Source organism: Rhea pennata, chromosome 3 (genome assembly GCF_028389875.1).
Source record: "Rhea pennata isolate bPtePen1 chromosome 3, bPtePen1.pri, whole genome shotgun sequence".
NCBI lineage: Eukaryota > Metazoa > Chordata > Aves > Rheiformes > Rheidae > Rhea > Rhea pennata.
This window is the reverse complement of record NC_084665.1, coordinates 5,934,229-5,952,225: the sequence shown is the minus strand read 5'-3', so window position 1 is coordinate 5,952,225 and position 17,997 is coordinate 5,934,229. Positions and strand designations below refer to the sequence as shown.

Below are 17,997 nucleotides of genomic sequence, written 5' to 3'. Positions count from 1 at the left end.
TGCCATGCCCTGAGGAATGCATCATGATTTTGCGGCAAGCAACGAGGTCAACAGTGTCTGATGCTGTGGGTCAAGCAAGCTGAAGTGTTTCTACAGCTATTAGGACTGTGGATGCCAGAACCTCTTTGTTTGGTTCCTTAAAAATTTGCCAAACTTTTCATGTCTGGTTTCGTTACTCTGCTTCAGGTTGATCTTTCGGGTGAGAAGATTTGCTTTCCCTATCCTATAGATGATAGGGAGAATAAGTAGTTTTGTCGATGCTTTAAATAAGTAATAGGTGCATGTAACTATAAGTCGAACCTTTGTACCCCCTTTGCAGTTTGCCCTCTCAACGAGAAGGTTGCTAAAGGAAAAATCCTGCGAGCAGGGAGGTGCCCTTCACCAGTCTGAGAATATCCACTTGTATCCTGGCTACTTGTGGAAAAAGCTCACAGGCAAATGCACAGCCGTATTGGTTCAGCAATTGTTCCTTCCCCGGCAAAATGACTTTTAGCCTGGAACTGTGGAACATGGAACTGTGCTGGAAATCACAAAACCTGGAGTGCAGGTCTTACCCTTGCTATTGACTGTAGCCTATCTGGGGCCATCACGAAGTGTGTAAGTATTTTAATCCTACTTTTAAAGGTAGGTAAGCAGTGTTACTCTTTTGTTGCAGAGATAGCTGAGGGGTTGCATAAACCCCTGGCAGAGCCAGCGATGGATGCAACCTTCAGAGCCTCGATCAAACTGCTTCTCTGCACGTTCGTTGACGTGCTTGGCTGGGACCACCCACTCCTCCCGCGCGCCAGAGGACACGAGGGGGCCCGTTCTGCTGTCTTCCCCACGCCGTCCAAGGCCAGCTCCCGGGCGCTATTGCAGCCACACTTGGCACCCTTATCCGCAAGCTACCGGGCACCGGTCATCTTCTGAGAGGTGGTACAGGGCGGTACGAGGCTTGCTCTGCAGGGCGGCAGCTCGCAGAGGTGCCTGGGAAGAGGCACTCCAGCCCACAAGGCCTGCTGGGCCACCCCAGCCCTTCAGTTACGCCATCCTTTCCCCTATCCGCGACACAGCCGGGCCTGACACACCGTTTCTGGTACTTCCCGGGTTTTGCTGCTTCCCAGGAAAGGCACAAGCCACCAGTTCGGTTGGATTGCTGTCACCTTTGGGTTGCCAGAGTGCTGTGAAGAAAAGCAGGATCCAGAGAGAAAATTCGTATTACTGTCATTTGTGCCAGGCATCTTACCAGCATCAGGAAAGGACGTGAAACCTCTAGACCTCAAACTTCGTATCTGAGCTTTGAGCTCGTGGACGTCTTAGAGAGGGAGAAGGATGGATGGCCAGCCTGTGATATGCATCTGCCACCTGGAGAGACTCTCGGGAGAGCAGCGGTAGCGTAACTGTGCCAGCTCGGGGATTACGGTCTCTGCACGAGCTGCAGCAGCCCAGCACGCGCGGGACGGCTGCCGCAACGCGGGGGCCGAGCTCCGGCGTGCCGTTTTGAGCGGGCGGCCGCCTGGCAGCCGGCAGTGCTGCCCGTTTCCTCCGCAGGGCGGTGGGAGGGACGAACTGGGGCTGCCTTCCCCTGTCAACAGCCGGTGATTGCGCCCTTACCGCTCTCCGTCACCCGAACCTGAGACTTTCACAGCCTGCCAGCCCCTGCGTAGTTGCCGGCCTGCCTGTTTGGGAGCTGCTCCGCTGTCAAAACTCGCGCAGATGGTCTGGCACTGAGGCTTCAGTGGAAACAGGGTTGGCTTTCAAGTAATTGTCGGCTGAAATGATGGTGGTGCCAAACCCCTGCAGACAGCGCTCTGCATGAGCACAGCCCCTGAGCCCGGTGAGAGCTCTGGTTTTGCTTTGCCTGCTCTCCGTTGCCAAACCCTGTGACAGGGGAGGATAACCAGAAAGCTGTGCTGCGTGGTAATCAGTAAGGGAAAAATTTTCAACTGATAGCCCAGGAGGTGTCCTGAATGCTATATTCAAAATGTGATGCTCCAACATAAAACGAGCCGGGTATGCAGCAGAACAGGCGGCTAGAAAACTTTGGCTCTTAGAGGCACACAGAGGGCAGGTGCCAGAGAGCAGTGATCACCCATTTCTCTAAAGCGGCGGCGCTTACAGGCCCGCTGACAGAAGCAGATTCCCGCTATGAGTAAACTCAATATACACGAAAGGACTCTTGTTCTTCTTCAGCAGAGAGCATAAAGAAAGGCTGTCAGACAGACTAATCTCTCCCTGATTGCTTTCTTCTCAACATCACCTAACTGTCATTTCTCCTGGGCTCTGCAAGAGTGCTTGATGTATCTGTTGTTTCCCAAAACAGAAAGTTTTTGCTAGCGCAGGTGATACAGAAATTTTTGCCGGAAAGAAAGAGGCTGAGATGCCTTCACCAGGCTTTTGTTGCTGCTGTGTAGGTTGCTCCTTTGCTGAACTCTGGAGCTCTGATTAGAGGTGAAAGGGAGGCATCTGTGGTGACCGATCAGGTTACATCTCTGAACGGAGCCATCAGATTGTTCCCGGCACTTGCCCCGGGTTGCATGACAGCCGCTGGGTTCCCAGAATTATGGCTTCTCTGGAGAGAAACCCATTTATGCCCTTACATCTTTTGTTTCAAAATTAGTGCTTAAAGATGGACTTAAGTACTGCTGTGTCATGCCGAAGTAGTGGGAAAAGAGCTCAAAATGGAGATTTATGTTTTTTGATTGTCCCTGCACAGAGCTGGCAAAGCATTCGCTCTTCTGAGAGCGTGCAAACAGTCAACAAGATTCCTAAAATGCTTCAGAGAAAAAAAAATCATGCTCCTTCCCTAAACTGTGGTTAAAAAATACCAAAATCTAGCAACTTATTCCCGGAGTTAGGGACTTACTGAGGAGTCTGCCATAGGGGTACGTTATTGGTAAGGCCGTATGTCCTACACCAGGTCCTGCAGAGGCATTTATCAAAAATAAGATTCTGAGGAGGGGCGAAGCCCAGGCGCTGCCGTGACCTGACTGGCAGAGGGAGTCCTAAGTCCCATTGATAGTGAACTCAACACTTTTCTCCTAACCATGCTTCAACTCCCCAGTCCCTAAATTATGCTGGATGTTAGTACCACTGCAGAACTTGGGCCACTACCTTAGGTGTTTCATTTACCTCTTTCCAACGGACGAAGCGTTGTTTGGGGTAGCCAGCGAGTCTGCCCAGGTCTGCTGAAGAACAGTGGTCACCTGCTCTGGCTTGGGTGCGCTGCGTAAGTAAAAGCAGCGCTGCTTGAATTAGCATTTGTACCTTTTTTTGATGGTGCTGGGGCTGCCAACAGTAGGCAGAGTTTAGGGTTATAAAGGAATGCTGGTTTATTTATTGGAAGTGTTTAATGATGGATCACCAGGTAGATTTCAGCCCACACCTCTGCCAGAGCATATGGACCAGAATGCTGTCTTCACCATAGCGCCAGGACCGCTTGAGAAAGGTACCTTTTCTGAGTGGGATGATGCAGAGTCTGTGGAGCACCTGGTAAGTAAATTTGCATCATTTTATATTGATGAAGAGTGTTATTGCATGCAGGATTTTGTGATCAACTGCCCCTGCATTTTCTGACTTTGTGACTTTAATATATACGATTTGAAAATGGATGGGGAGATGAGCTGTAGGTAGTGACATGTGTAGCCACATAGTATTGCTCAATGTCAATTTAAGGTGATATACTTAGTTAAAAATAACTGGGAATACTATTTAAATACACACGTTAATCTGGACATACTGAAGTGCAGTTTCTAAGTCTGGAGTTATGTAACTTGGGTGTGATTATTTTATTTCATTTCCAGATTAACTAGAATCATTTCTCTAAACTGAGTGGCTGCTGAGACTGCAAATGCTGGAGCAGAAAACTTTGCAGTCAGATTGTCAACACAATTAATTGCTTGTCTTTTCAAGGCTGAGTCTCTTCCATACCCTCTCACACCTCCCCAACACCCACCACCAAAGCCTACAAATGTTTGAATTTCTCTGCATGTATGAGTAGGTGGGACTCATTTTCAGTACCTAAAATTTTGCTGTAAGTTATAGTTGCTATAAGTTAACTATCAGGCTGCCACAGGACTAAGGCCACGCTACATGTACGCATTCTGACTCTGCACTTTTAAAAATGTTTTCAATCAGGCATTAAGGTCTTGTATGACGTTTGGGATTTTGGTCTTACAAGTTGCTGGCTACAGATTTAGTCTAGTAGAAATTCAGGTTTGCAAGGGAATTGCTTTAAACAGGCTTCCAAGAGGGCCTCAGATCTGATCTATGATGGTCTGTGTGTTTTTAATATACCTACTCCAAGGAAACACGCCTCTGCTCTGATCGTATGATGTGGATGATGGCTGATGGTGCAGATGCAAAGTAAACTAGAATCTCTTTAAAGATACCATACAATACAATGTTTGGGCAAAGAGGAATTTCCTGCATAATCTGCGGAGACAGCTGTATTATATTTTACGATTCCTCTGGTATTTGTGCAGAGATATAGAAATACAGTTAAAAGGGTTAACTTTTTTTCTGGTACAGTATTCTGATTGATTGCATGTCCAGTTACTCCTCTCCTGATAAATAGGATATCGGTAAAAAGAATGTATGGACTGTACGACTTTCCCTCCCTTCCCTCCCCATCCTTAGATGCCTTGATGCATCCTTAGATGCCTCCGTGAGTCGTCTGCTGCTGGTTAATCAGAGGTTTGACCTGCTGCTGATGATCAGCTCCAGTTTTGTATGTGTTTGGGAGGCAGGAAGCAAGACTCCTTCAGCTTGCTCCACTTCTGCTTTCCTGCCCTGACTCTTCGTAAAGGGTCTTTACCTTCTTTTTCTGTCTCTCTGGAAAAGCGGTCTTGCTTTTCCGCTTGTGTTGCCATACCTATCTGAAACTTTTTTCTTTTTTAAAAATTCTTGCCAAAGGTTTCTCACTCTATTTATCTTGTCTAAAGCTTGAGCTTCTCAACTGTCTTTGTAGGATGTTGGTGGTAGTTTGCATAACAAGCAATTAAGTTATTTAAAAGTAACATTAAAAAAGAAGACCATGTCCAAAGTTGAACAGAATTGAGGAAAGGGAAGAGAAAATTATCAAAATGTGAAAAGGTAAACAGTTCAAGAGAATTAAGGCCATTTTTCCTGAAGGTCATCTTAAATTAATTTAACAGCTGTATTATTTGCTAAGCAATTTGTTGTTACTCTTGTTTTTAAAGAGAGAGAGAAAGAGGAAGGCATTCTTTACCTCATTAGTGCTGCGGGATGTCCTATACACGCATAATGATGCTTTGCAGAAAGGCTAGGGAGACCACACAGGAAGGGTACGGAAGAACTGGAAAAGGTACAGGAGGCACTAAGTATGATAAAGGATCGAAAGAATCAATATTTATAGATGAAGTATGAGCTATTTTTTTTCCTGAGAGAGAAACTGGGGCCGTCTATGAGATGTACACTATCCTCAAGGATATGAAAAGGTGAGTGACAAAACTCATTTGGACTGTTGCAGGCTCACTAACAGGAGAACGATTAAAAATAGGCTTGGGCAAAGTCCTTCAGAAAAAGCGGTTCCAATCCAGAGTTTTCCCAAGCCAAAGAGGGAGATGCTGGCTGCAGCGCATGGGTCTCCATCACCAACGCCCTGTCTTTCGTCTCAGCTCTGCAGCAGAACTCCTGCACTAGAGCTTCTGCATTTCAGGAATGTGACTCCTGTCCTTGACCTAGGCTGCAGCTAAATACAACATGCCCCTCACGTCGAGTGGCTTAGGAAGAATTTTGGCCAGACGAGAGGGCGAGAGGGCTAAGATAAAGGAAAGGCAAGTGAGGAAGGCTTGCACCCTCCCTCCCGCCCCCCTTTTTTTTAACCAGACCTCTTGGCTTTGAATGAACAGGCTGTGAAAAGGAGATACTGGTGCTCTAACCCAGCTCCTGTTGCTGCAGATGACCCCTTGGCTGCAGAGCTGGGGTGAGGCTGCTCTTTGGGGTGGCAGACACGTTGGGACCTGGCCTGGGCTAGAAACGCTGCACAGGTCAGTGGATAAAGAAATCAAAACTGGCGATGTTTTTATTCTTAGTGCTACTTCCTTAAGAGTAACAGGGGTATTGCTGAAGTCACATGCTCCCATGACAGGCTGGGATAGTAACTGGGCTATCTAATTCTGCCATGTGGGAATCACTTTTTTCTCAGCTGCCAGTCTCAGTGAAGCTTTCACTGCACAATAAAATGGAGCATTTACCTCTCTTCAAAAATATCGTGAGTGAGTGAGTGTGTGTGTATTTCAAACACTTCCCTCTGATGCCAAGTGGCTGCTGGGTGTCAACAGATCATGTGAAAAGACAACTGAGTGGAATTTTTTTAGTGACAAACAAGAAACAAAGGAAGAAGTGAGGATTAAAAACTGTGATTTTGTTGTTGTGCACATTTTTATGATGTGTTAAGCGTATCATTGTTTTCTGTTAATGACTGTTGATATGTGAAGAACCAAAAGAAAAAGAACAATCAGTCTAGTGTGCTGCCACAAAGCTTGGTGAGCATTACTTTGCTACAGAACTGAGTCTTAAGGCAGGACCTATATTGTATAGGTCCTTACAAATCAGCTAGTGAGACATACTGGGGAACAGGAAGATGGGACTTCACGCAAATCTACCGCGGTCAATGCAAATTCTCCATTACCTTTGTTAGCATGGGATCAAACTTTTGATGGGAACTAGAAATAAAGGAAGATTTGAAATGTAGTAGCAAAAGGTAACCTCATGTGCACAGCCCATTGCCTCAAGAAGTTAAATGCTGTTGCAAATTTGACATAATCCAATTAGTTGATTTCTTCGGTGACATTTCTGCAGACTTATATACAGAAGGACAAGGAAACGGAGATTTATAATGATAGCTATTTCTAGCAAAGGTCATTTCTTTATTGGTGAACAACCTGTCCTTAGTCATGCTGATGAAGAGGTGTTGAAGGATAAGGGAGAGTCGGTAGAGCTTTAGAGCTTAACAGGGAATAACATAAATAGAGCACAGATCATCTTTCTAATTGGACCAGTAGGCTTGTAACCTACCAACAAAGCTCCTCTTTATTCCAGAAAGGAACAGAAATCAAAATCCAGAAAAAAAAATCAAATATTGTTTCTTTGTGGAGATCGAGAGGGAGGCTGGCTATTCACTGTCAGCAGAGGATAAGAAAAAGACCAACCGCAGAGCAGAAGCATGTATTTTTGGATAGTGAGGGTGTCCTTGGTAGGACCAGCTGCTTATGAAGAACCGTGTGAAGTTGCCTTGGGAACTCCTTGGTCAGCCCTGTCGACTTCTCAGTTTGAGTGGCTCTTGGCATCCTGCTCCAAGCTGTTTCCAGGATGTCAGAGATGAGAGCACGCTCAGAAATACACAAACATACCTTCCTGAGCTTTCCCTCTTTATGAAAAGCAGGAATACAGTTTAAATAGATGGTATCATACATATTAATATATCTTTGAATAATAAAAAAGCATCCGCCTATTCATCACATGGCTATATTTTCTATTTGCAGAAGAGCAGGTCTTTGACACATACATAAAACGATGGATGAATCATTTTATTTATAATCACGAGAACTGTTCTGGGAGTCATGTGAGAGTTGTTTATTCAGCTATTGACCCTAAAAGTGAGTATCAGGCGCTTTGTGTAACTAGTTTTGTTCTTGTTTTCATGGTTAAGCTCATAATACTGGATTAAATCAAAATGTGACCATTTCCCTAGATTTCGGCTTAGATCCTGAATCATGCTCTACAGCTGTACTATGGCTTTCTGCTGCATCTCTGGCACAAACCAGCCTCAAAGGTGGCAAGGCCAGGCAAGAGATGTTTTCAACCCAGCAGGTAAGGCAACACAGGGATTTCTCCACAGCTGTTCCACCACAATGCTGTGGCCAGGGGTGGGGAGAATGAGTTTTTTCAGCCATGCCTTTGCTGAACCTTTTCCACTAATTGTTGGTCCCTTTGGGCTGTGAGAGGCCAACACAAGTTTAAAGGGCTTTTGAGCTGCTCTGCTTTAGGACTTGCTCCAGTAATTTAAGAGCACTGCAGTGACTACTAGTTTCTCATGTGCAGCTGAAGATCTCGCCCTTCTTTCCATAGTAGTAGCTCACACCCTTTCAAATCTCCTAAGGCCTTCCCTGAAATTGCAAGAGCTGTAGCTTGCTACTCTCAAAATTTTGAAAATAAGTAGATAACTTGTAGCATAATAATAGGCATTGCCTAAGTTAAAATTCTCCCCACCCAGTGAAGCAAAAAGCAGCCACGCACTGTGTACTTCTTAGGCCTAGTGTAATTTGAATCCAAAAGCCATGAGGGAAATGGAAAATGTTAATAAATAATGATGTTTGAAACACAAGTTGCTGAACAACCACTACATCTTCTGTGTTTATTCCATGGGACAGAAAATGTCTGTCTCAGTTTGAGGAAAATGCAATCTTGGCCAAAGATACATCTTAGGAATTATCCTGGATGCTACATGGTATTCAGAAGATAAATCAAAGAGATGCTTACTGATGAACTCTTTCTAATACATGTAGAATAAAGACAACTTTTCAAATAAAATCAGTGCAAGTGACTACTTGACATTTTCCTGGTAAGCGGAACCCAGAATCTCATGTGGGCCACTGGAATTTTTAATAATGTTGTTTGATCCACTCTACAGTTGCCAGATTTCTGGCTGGCATTTTCCACGTCAAGACCCAGCATATGTACCCTCCAGCTTTGTCAGTCTAATGTGCTCTGGAAATCATGGCCTCATTTCCCAAAGCTGAGCAGGTGATCTGCACATGAAAAGAAAGCTGATGTCTTCCCCAAGTGTGTTGGATTTACTATGTGTGCAGACCAGCTGCAAAACTGGGCCAGAAGTCTTAGACAAATGCACAAAATCCTCAAACTCTAAAAAAAAAAAAAAAAAAAAGAGAGAGAGAGAGAACTAAGAGACGGTGTCTGGGGAAATCTGCATATATAGTAGAAATCAAACTTCTTCCACATTCCAGTGTAACACTTTTAGAATGAAAATTACTGCTTTTTTCCAGGACAGGTCAAAATAGGCAGAAAACGCATGCCCTCTCACAGCTCAGGTAAGTGAATCTGTCTTGAGAGAAAGGAGTGAAGTCTCACCTATCACAAGCAACTGAGGGGGTGTGGTGCTGACCTTTTTTACAGCCGAATGTTCACTATCTCCAAAGTAACATAGTTCATCCTGTGGCTGTGCTTGAGGCCATGCTGTCTCTGCTGTCGCTCCAGGCGGTGAATACTGGCTGCCCCTGTGATGGGCCTGCACAGACAGTAGCAGCTCAGAGAAGAGTAGGAGAAGACAAGGACAAGGAGCTTCCCAGCCTGCTGATCAGTTGGGCTCCATTCAATCAGTCATGGGAAAGAGTGCAGAGGAGGACTGCAAAGCTCAGAGGCTTCAATTTCATAGCGGCTTGAAGGTCTTCACTGCATTATATTCCTTATTTCCCTGCGCTTCCACTTGATATCTGCCTTAGTTGCTTGCTCAGTTGGCTGACGGGTCCTACGGGGTCTAATATAGCTGGGTTATCATGACAATAGAATCCACTTGTTTCAAAAAGTGCTCTGGGATCTAAGACTTACTGGGATTTAAGGCTTACCACACCTTCCTGCATGGGTGCAAGGAAAGCCTTCAAAAGCTAAATAAGCAACAAACAGCGTGGCATTCTCTCCCTATGCCTTCAAATGCTCTGAACTGGAGTAAGCCACCATTTCGTTTTAAATCCATGTGGGAACGTAGCACCAAGGGTTTAGATCTGGCTATTGACACCCCATTAACAGCACTGTGTTGCAGGTGAAATGTTCAGCTAGTGCAGTTATGGGAAATTCCTAGTCCACGTTCCAAAATAATCATCCCTCCTCGTTGCTCCTGAGCCAGGCAGGGCCCCCAGCCCTTTCCCCTGCAGGTGTTTTTACATGAAGCTGTGCAGAACGTCTAAAACCGAGCATCTGTGCAAAGCTCACAGAGCATATTATCCAGCTAAATCAGCAAAGGGACATCACACTGCCTGTATTACTTATTTTCATGTTTAATTTAGTTTTTTCTTTTAACATACCTATATCTTACCAGGCAATGCCATGCTAAAGCCCGCGGCTGCACCCCCAGGAGAGGGGCCCTCGCTGAGGACGCGGGCCGAGCGCCCCGCTCGCGGGCGGAGCCGGCCGTTAGCGGCCGTTAGCGCCGCGGCGACCGTTAGCGGCCCGCAGGGCGGTGCCGCGCGTGGGCTTCCCCCCCCCACCCCTCCCGCGGGCAGGGCGCCCTGCTCCGCACCGGCTCCTTTACCACCGCGGCAGCTCTCGCTGCCGTCTTCCCCCTCCTCACGGCCCGCCTCGATCCGCCTCCCGCGGGGGCTCCGCGCCCACCTGACGGGAGGCGCCTGAGAGCGACCGCCTCAGGGCCGCTTCGCGCCCGGGGCAGCGCCGCCGTCCGCCAGCGGCCCCCGCCCCGCTCATCCCGGCCAGGCAAGGGGGCTCCTCCCGGCCCGCCGCCGCCCCGCAACACAAGCGCCGCGGCAGGTCCCCCGGGGACCGCTGCCCTGCGGCGGCTCCCAGTCCCCGTCCCTGAACGCCCGCTCCCCGTGCCACGCCCACCCCGCGGCTTTAGGAAGCGCCGCCGCCAATCGCCGGGCGCTCTGGCGCTGACGGGCGGCCGCGCTCGCGTATCGCATAGCCTTCCCCTGCAAGAGGCCCCGCCTCCTCAAGCGCTGCGGCCAATCAGGCGAGACGATGGAGCTGGGGGAGCGGGAGAGGAGGGCCGCGAGCTCCCCCTCCCCTCGCCGCCTTGCCTCTCCCCTGTTGGGCGAGGAGCGCCCCTTGCGCCCGCTGGTGATTGACGTGGGGCGGGAGCCAATAGGCTGCGGCGGCCGCGCGGCGGGGCCAATGGCGCGGCGGGGGCGGGCGGCGCTCGGCGGCGCGGGGGGGGGCGGAGGAGGGGGCGGCTGGGGTGAGGCGCAGCGCCGGCAGGAGGGCGATGGTGGTGGCGTGAGGCGCGGCGGGAGCGGGCTGCCCAGCCGCCCGCCCGCCCGCCCGCCGGCCGGGGCAAGGAAGGCGGCGCGCGCCCGGTGCTCGCCGCGGGGGGACTGGCACAGCCGCGCGGCGCTGCCGCAGTAATGGGCAGCGGCAGCGCTGCCCCTCGGCTGCCGTGTGGTGCCGGCGCGGCGCTGCGCGGCGCGGCGCGGCGGGGACCGCCCGTGTGAGGAGCCGGGGCAGGTGAGTGCCGCGGCCGGCGGGGGCCGCCCGCGCTGCCCCGCCGCGCCCCCGCCCTCCCTGCCGCTCCCCGAGTCGCTGCCGGCCCCCTTCCTCCCCCCCCCCCCCCCCGCGCCCCGCCGTTGGCTTTTTAATTTTTAAACCCCAACGGCTGCCGGCCGGTGCGGGGGGGGGACGCGGGCTGGGCGCTGAGGTGAGCTGGGCTGGCGCGGCGGAGCGGGGTGCGCCGTGGGGGGCAGCCGGGCTGCCGCCTCGCCGCCGTGCCCTCCTGCCCGGGGCAGCAACCTTTGGCTTCCCTTTGCCTCCTGGTGCTGAGGCTTCTTCCCCCGCACCCGGCGGAGATGCGGCTTGCCTTGGGAGGTGGGAGACCCAGCTGGGCTTCTGCTCTCCCTGACGAGCGTTTCTCTACGCAGCGTGGGGAGAGGCATTTCCATTTTACCATCGTGCAGCGAGGGGAAAGTCTGGGCAGCCAGAGCTGAGGAAATGCCCCGTCCTCTCTCATCCTGGTCCTCGCCCCAGCGCAGACATTCAAGTGCTACTCCTCCCTTGCGTGCTGCTTGGCCGTTCCTTCTCCTCGGAGAGAGAAATGGGCGGGGGGGGGGGGGGGGCGTGAAGTGAGAGGAAACAACTGTTACACCTTTTGTCATCAGCTTGCAGACAAAGAACTTGTATTCATCTCCCTGCGTCCCTCCCTCTGGGTGCATATTGGCAGCACCTCAGCCCCTTTGCAATGCTTCCCGGAGATGCTTCGTAAGGATTCAGTGTGGCCCTGACCTGCCCTTTTTTGTTGTTGTTGCCAATTATGATGGTGCTGATAAAAGGACATGCTGATATGTTTCCAAACAGACTCGTGGTTTGCATTCCTGAAATTGCTGCTGCATTCTTATTTATTTATTTAATTGATCAGGCGGGAGGGAACAGGAAAGGGGTAGGTGTTTGTGGCTTCTTGTAGTTGTTGCTTGAAAGGTACAAAATCACATGCAATTCCAGCACTGTAGTATGTAATATATTAACCACTGTTTTCTCTCCCATCTGATTTGTCTTCCAGTTTCTCAGTCTCCACATCACCTAGCATGTGAGGAGTGATGATTCCATGAGAGGACTTCATTTCTGTCTTTTTTTTTTTTTAAACTCATCCACTCATACTGTGCGCTGCTCCTGGCCAGTGACGAGCTGTTCAACTGGACTAGGATTTGCTGTGAAGGCAGAAGTGGACTATGAATCCTAGACATCCCTTCAAGCATCTTGTGCATTCTTTTTACTGTATCTCTATGTAAATCTGCTAGTGTTGGGCACACACACTCTTAAAGCTACTTTGGTATTCCCAGAGTTGCTACTGTGTAATAGGACTGATACTTCTCACCATCATGGCTTCAGTTTGGAAAAGACTGCAGCGTGTTGGAAAACATGCATCCAAGTTCCAGTTTGTGGCCTCTTACCAGGAGCTGATGGTCGAGTGCACCAAAAAATGGTAAGTGTCTCATGTTGCTGCATAGGTGATGGAGTAAGTTGCTGATGCTGAAAAAAGAAGGCCATTGCGTGTGTGCGCGTGTGTGTATATTAGTCTTTCCTCCCCTCACTCTTGCCCCTGTCCCTTGTGAAAGGATCAGAGTGGAGTGCTTGTGTCTCTTGATGATACTCATGATGCATACTTATCTTGAACTTGTTGGCTTTGTTTTGTACTCTTTCTTCATTGATGCTGCTGCTATCACGCAGGAGAGTGTGTTTATTTGCTCGGAGCCTTTGATTCAGCGTTCTCCAAAAATGCTTATGTTTCCCAGAGTTATTTTCTAACTCAACTCTTCGTGCTGAATGCTATCAGCTAACGTTACTGTTAATTGACTGACACATTTGAGACCAGCCTTGAAAATTTTATTTATTTAATCTGGGGTACATACTAGTTTCATTTTGGTTTTATTTTTTTTTTGACTTGAGGGTGCAATGTGCCTTCTCCTTCTTTGCCTTCTTTCTTCCCATCTTTGAATGGGAAGAGGCAAGAGACAGATCCTTGGGAATTGTCTTAAGATATTTTGGTCAGACAGGAATTCCATGCTGTAATGGTCTAGTTGGATGACTTTGGAGCTGACTAGACAGCAGCTAGCAGTTAATGCTATAGGTCTTGCTCAGGCAGATCTTCACCATCATATTTAGTTAAGTTCATTTTACGTGGAAGGAGGGGTAGGAACGGCTTTTAAGTAGTCAAGCAAAGGTCCCCATTATACAGGTACTTAAGTGCCATTTTATATCTTTGGAAGATTCATGTTATTGTCTTAATTCCTCACATTAGCGTGATTCTGTGTCAGTGGCGTCACTACAGAGAAAGTACTTTCCAGACCTGAAATGTTCAAGTTACCATGTAATAAACTACAGCTGCCTTTCTAATACTTGGCTTATCTTCTTGTTGGCAAGTTTGGCACTTGCGTTGAATGCTTTCACTGGTTATGAGTAATTGTCTCTACAAAGTTAAATCCTATCTCTTAGGGTTGGAAATCTAAGAAATATGCTAGAAGGCTGCTGGCTGCTCTGTCTTAAAGGTAAACTGTCAAGATAGAGGAAAAAACATTTAAGGAGTTATCTTCTTGCATAAACTGTTTTGAAAGGTTATTAAAATCATTTGGGAAGTTGAACATAATTTTGTAGAGTAAACTAGAAATAAAAACATTCTGCAGGTTGAAAGAGACTGTCGTGGTTATCCTGTGTGACCTACTGTCTTGTTAGGCCAAAGAGTTTCCCTCTAGTAATTTTGTTTGAGGTCTATTTCAGTAATTGTTTATTACTTTTCATGTTTTATTTGCATAAACTGCCCTATTGTGCCTTTTATTTTCAGTTTGATTCGCTCCTTACTTGTGAATTTAGAGAATGCTTCAGCGTTGAAGTATGAATGTTAAAGGGGAGCGTTCGGATTGCATCTGCAACTTCCTTTCATTTGATTTAAGAAAAAGTTGCATACAAGTTTTATAAAGAACAATCCTTTTTTTTCCCCCTCAGAAACAACTACCCTATTGTTTAATCATAAACTACAGGGCCTAGCAAAATCTCTCTATAGCCTTTCAAAACCTCAAATATGCAAACAACTATTTTTTTTTAAAGCAGGTTGTTCTTCTGAATCTTTATTTTACACGCTTGAATGTAAAGACACCCAATATTGGTGCTTGTATTAGTTATGAAGAATTAACAGTATTGTGGTGAAATACAGATGAATTTTAGGAGAAGAAAACAGTAGGCAGAAACATCATTCACACAGTCATTTGATTATAGGCTTTTTTTTCCTGCTTCCTCTTGTCTGGAAAGCCTTAGAGCAAAAATGTTCTATAAATATGAATCTACAACACATGTTTCTTCCGTAAGTGAAAATCGTTTATGAAACAAAGCAAAAAAATATTTAATATTTTGATAACATTTAACTAAGCCTTCCTTTAACTTGGGAGAAGATACAATTCTGAATGTGCTGACAGAATCACTGTGACTTCTTTATTTCTAAAACTTGTATCTGAATTTGGCACAAATGAAAACAGAAGAAATGAACTGCATATCCTGTTCCTTTCTGAAAGCAGTTCTAATACATGTATTAAGTGGCGATGCTATAGCATCTGCTGGTAGTTCCATACTGTAAGTGTGTTTTGATAGAAATATAGTAAGCACTGAGTTATTTTCATGTACTGGCATTTTAACAATGCAGTGTTTTGGTAGGAAAAGAATGCTCCATTCATCTTTTAAAATAAATGGCAATGCAGTTGTAAACACACTTGAGCTGGAAAGTGTCCGTGAGCAGGATTGTCCATGTCCAAAACAGGCTGCGTTATGAACTGGTATGTTCTTCTAGGCTTTTATTTGTCCAGCTCTTCAAAAACTGACTTATGGTTTGAAATATTTTCCCAAACTGATCAGCTGCGGTTAGCAGAATTAGGTGACTTTCTGGTACTCTGTCTCCTATGAACATTGTATTGACCAATTTTTTTTTTTTTACATGGTGTTCAAAATAACTCCAGAAACAAGAGCAGCAGCTATGTCGGCTGTGTAGGGAAGCCACTACCGCTCTGCTATTGCTGTTTTACTCTTTAAAAGGATTATCTGTAGGTAGAGCAGCATTTGTCCAGCGTAGGCCACAAATCCCTTTGATTGCTTTTTCTGCTCTCCATAATTTCTAATGCTTGTCCCTATTATTAATGATTAAGGGCAGCTGCTTTCAAATGAATACTTTTTGTTGATGGTTGTTGGTGGGACAGGTTGTGATGGCATATCCAGTGTTACTGCTGTTTTGTTAGAAAAACCTTATTTTCAGGTGATTTAACAGAACCAAGTCACTTCTGTAGCATTCTAGCTGCTCCCACTGACCCAGACATAATCATTGTGGCTGCTCAGTACCTTTGAAAAACTGAGCAGTTAGTTCATGTAGAGCCTTTCTTTTAAAATAAATAAATGTAGTCTTGGTCTTTGATACGGATTAGTGACTCTTGCTACTGTGAAAACGTAATGCTTTGAATTAATCATATAAGCACTTGATTTATGAAAGGCTTGGCAATGCTTGAATCTGTCATCCTCTGCTTACCCTTGGAGTAAGCTGGGGCAGTGCAGGATTTTCCACTCAGCCTTGCCAGTGACTGCAGTCTGGGCCTGGAAGGGCTGTGTGTGGTAGGAGAGAATGAATTTTGTCCTTATTTTCAGTGCAGACCTATTGAATAGAGACTAAAAACCATTTTGTGTGTTTTACTTACGCCCCTGAGTACGTACCTGGTGGGGTGGGGAGGAAGGTATTTGCTGCTGATCTGTGCTGTTGGAGCAGGGTGCTGCTGTGTGGGGTCTGAGCGCACTGGGTGTCTCCGGCAGGTGAGCGCAGTGGACCCGAGTCAGGTGCCCGAGTGTTGGCATCTAGTGCTGTTTGCAAGGCCTTTACGTTTCCTGCCAGTGCAGCTGTCGGCTTAGAGAGGAGCAGGGCTCCTGTTGATCCACCGTGCAGTGCTGCCAGCCCTGCGCGGCGCGCTCATGTTCCCTGGGGCGTGCGTCTCAGCTGCTGGAGGCCTGTGTGAGGAGCAGGCTCAGCAGAGGACACTCGCCAGGGAAATAATTCTAGATGTAAGATCACTTCCAGTTCTTGGACCTGAAGATACGATAGCTGTTCTGTAGAGCCAAAGAAGCATCTAATACAGAACACATGCACTCTCTAGGATGGCTTTTATGCACCTTATTTTGCGTGATACCTCACAATTCAGGGGCCTAACAGGAACTTCAGTGTAATATTGCTGTATCAGTTGCTTGATTTCCACTGAGAATGGCTTAAATCTTGCAGGGTTGATGCTGCCAAGTTCCTAGTATGTTGCTGTCCATTGGATACTTTTGTACCTGTTTCTCTTTCCACAGGGAAGCCGCTCACCTGGATGTAGCTGTTAATTGCTTAAATGGACTGAAAAAAATTAAATGTTAAGAGGCTTTTCTACAGGATCTGCCATTCAGCAACTATGTTGAGGATGAAGAAGTGTGTTACTTTTTACAATATAGTAATGCCTCTCATCTTGCGACTATGCCACTTACAAAATTTGCATAAAAATACAAGCCATAGTGTTCTGAAAGGGTTAAACTTTTCACGTACACTGCCTTAACTGAAGACAAGCTTTACTTCTGTGAGGCAAGTTGCCTGCTTTTTGTATCGATTAGGTATGGTCTGAAGTAGGTTCTATATTTTCAAATATATAGCCTTCTTTTTTGGAAATGAAGTAATGCTTGCTTTTTTTTTTTTTTTCCCTCATAAAGGCTTTAGCCATCTGTTTTTCTCTTCTATTGTAGTTTCATAACTGCATGCTGCAGGAATTTTAAGATTTGGCATGCACTGTGCATGAGAGAGAAACGAGCTTTTTGAGATTCCACAGTTCACACCAGTCTGTTTGCCTTCTGGTCCCTGCTTTACAGCAAACTTTTTGGTGCTGAAAGCCACTGAAAGAACTGGTGTTAACTGCTTGCTGTAGAAATAGTTGGGGGTTGCTGTTACAGGGTCAGGCCTGTCAAATTACTCAGTTCCTGCGTGGCCATTAAGAGGGTATTCTGTGAGCGCTTAAGTGCTTTTAATTATCAAGGATAATTGCTTGGAAATGTGTGACAAAAAAGAGGCACAGTTACAGAGGGATTCAGGAAATCTTGAGTTAGTTTTGCCGTGAACCATGCTTTTCATGCTGGGCTTGTTCTGCTGAGCTTTTGATCGGGTTTACGTTTGCAGTTTTGCCCTGTAGGTATACTGTGATAACTATAGCTTCCGTAAGGAAAGGTTCATGCAATTTCCCTCACTTTCTAGCTGTTTTACTCCTCCTCAATTAAATGCTACTCTGGCCTCACACTCCTCATTGGGATTGCTGACACTACACCAAATAATCCCCATCTGTAAAAATATTGAATATTTTCTTCTACACTAGCTTTGAGTTTTGACTGAAGACTTTAAGGGCTGAAATTATGTATCAAAATTATTTCTTTCCAAATAATCACTACCAGCTGTTTTACAGGTCAGTCTTGTGCTTTAACCAGCTGCAGGAAGTAAGGGACATTTATTGCCTGCATGCAAAAGCAGTTCTCCTCTGCCAGCCTCCATCTCTCTTCCCTTTGTACCCCCAAAGAAAATCCTTGATTTCTGAAATGTAGTTTTGCTCCTTTGGGCTCTCTGCCTGAGTTCTGTCAGGAGAGTGTCTTGTCAGTCCTGACTCTTTGATGCCAGCTGCTTTCATTCCCTACCTTACCAGGCTATCCTCCTGACCCCTTTTACACCCTATGTCAGTTCCACTGGAGCATGGCTAAGGGATTTCTCATCCAAAGTGTCTGTTC

At 46.7% G+C, this 17,997-nt stretch overlaps 1 protein-coding gene across 5 annotated transcripts in view; it reads left to right on the top strand.

Annotated features, from left to right (window-relative positions):
* Nucleotides 1–11,082: 11,082 nt before the first annotated feature.
* Nucleotides 11,083–17,997, top strand: part of EHBP1 (EH domain binding protein 1) — a 210,753-nt gene continuing 203,838 nt past the window's right edge. For 4 of the 5 annotated variants that reach the window (XM_062571442.1, XM_062571441.1, XM_062571440.1 and 1 more), the window contains exons 1-2: nt 11,084–11,196; nt 12,242–12,664. In XM_062571442.1, the coding sequence (XP_062427426.1) occupies nt 12,561–12,664 (104 nt within the window). In that variant the 5' untranslated portion in view covers nt 11,084–11,196; nt 12,242–12,560. Of the gene's footprint in view, nt 11,197–12,241; nt 12,665–17,997 lie in introns of all 5 variants that reach the window. The other variant, XM_062571439.1, reaches the window with a different exon arrangement.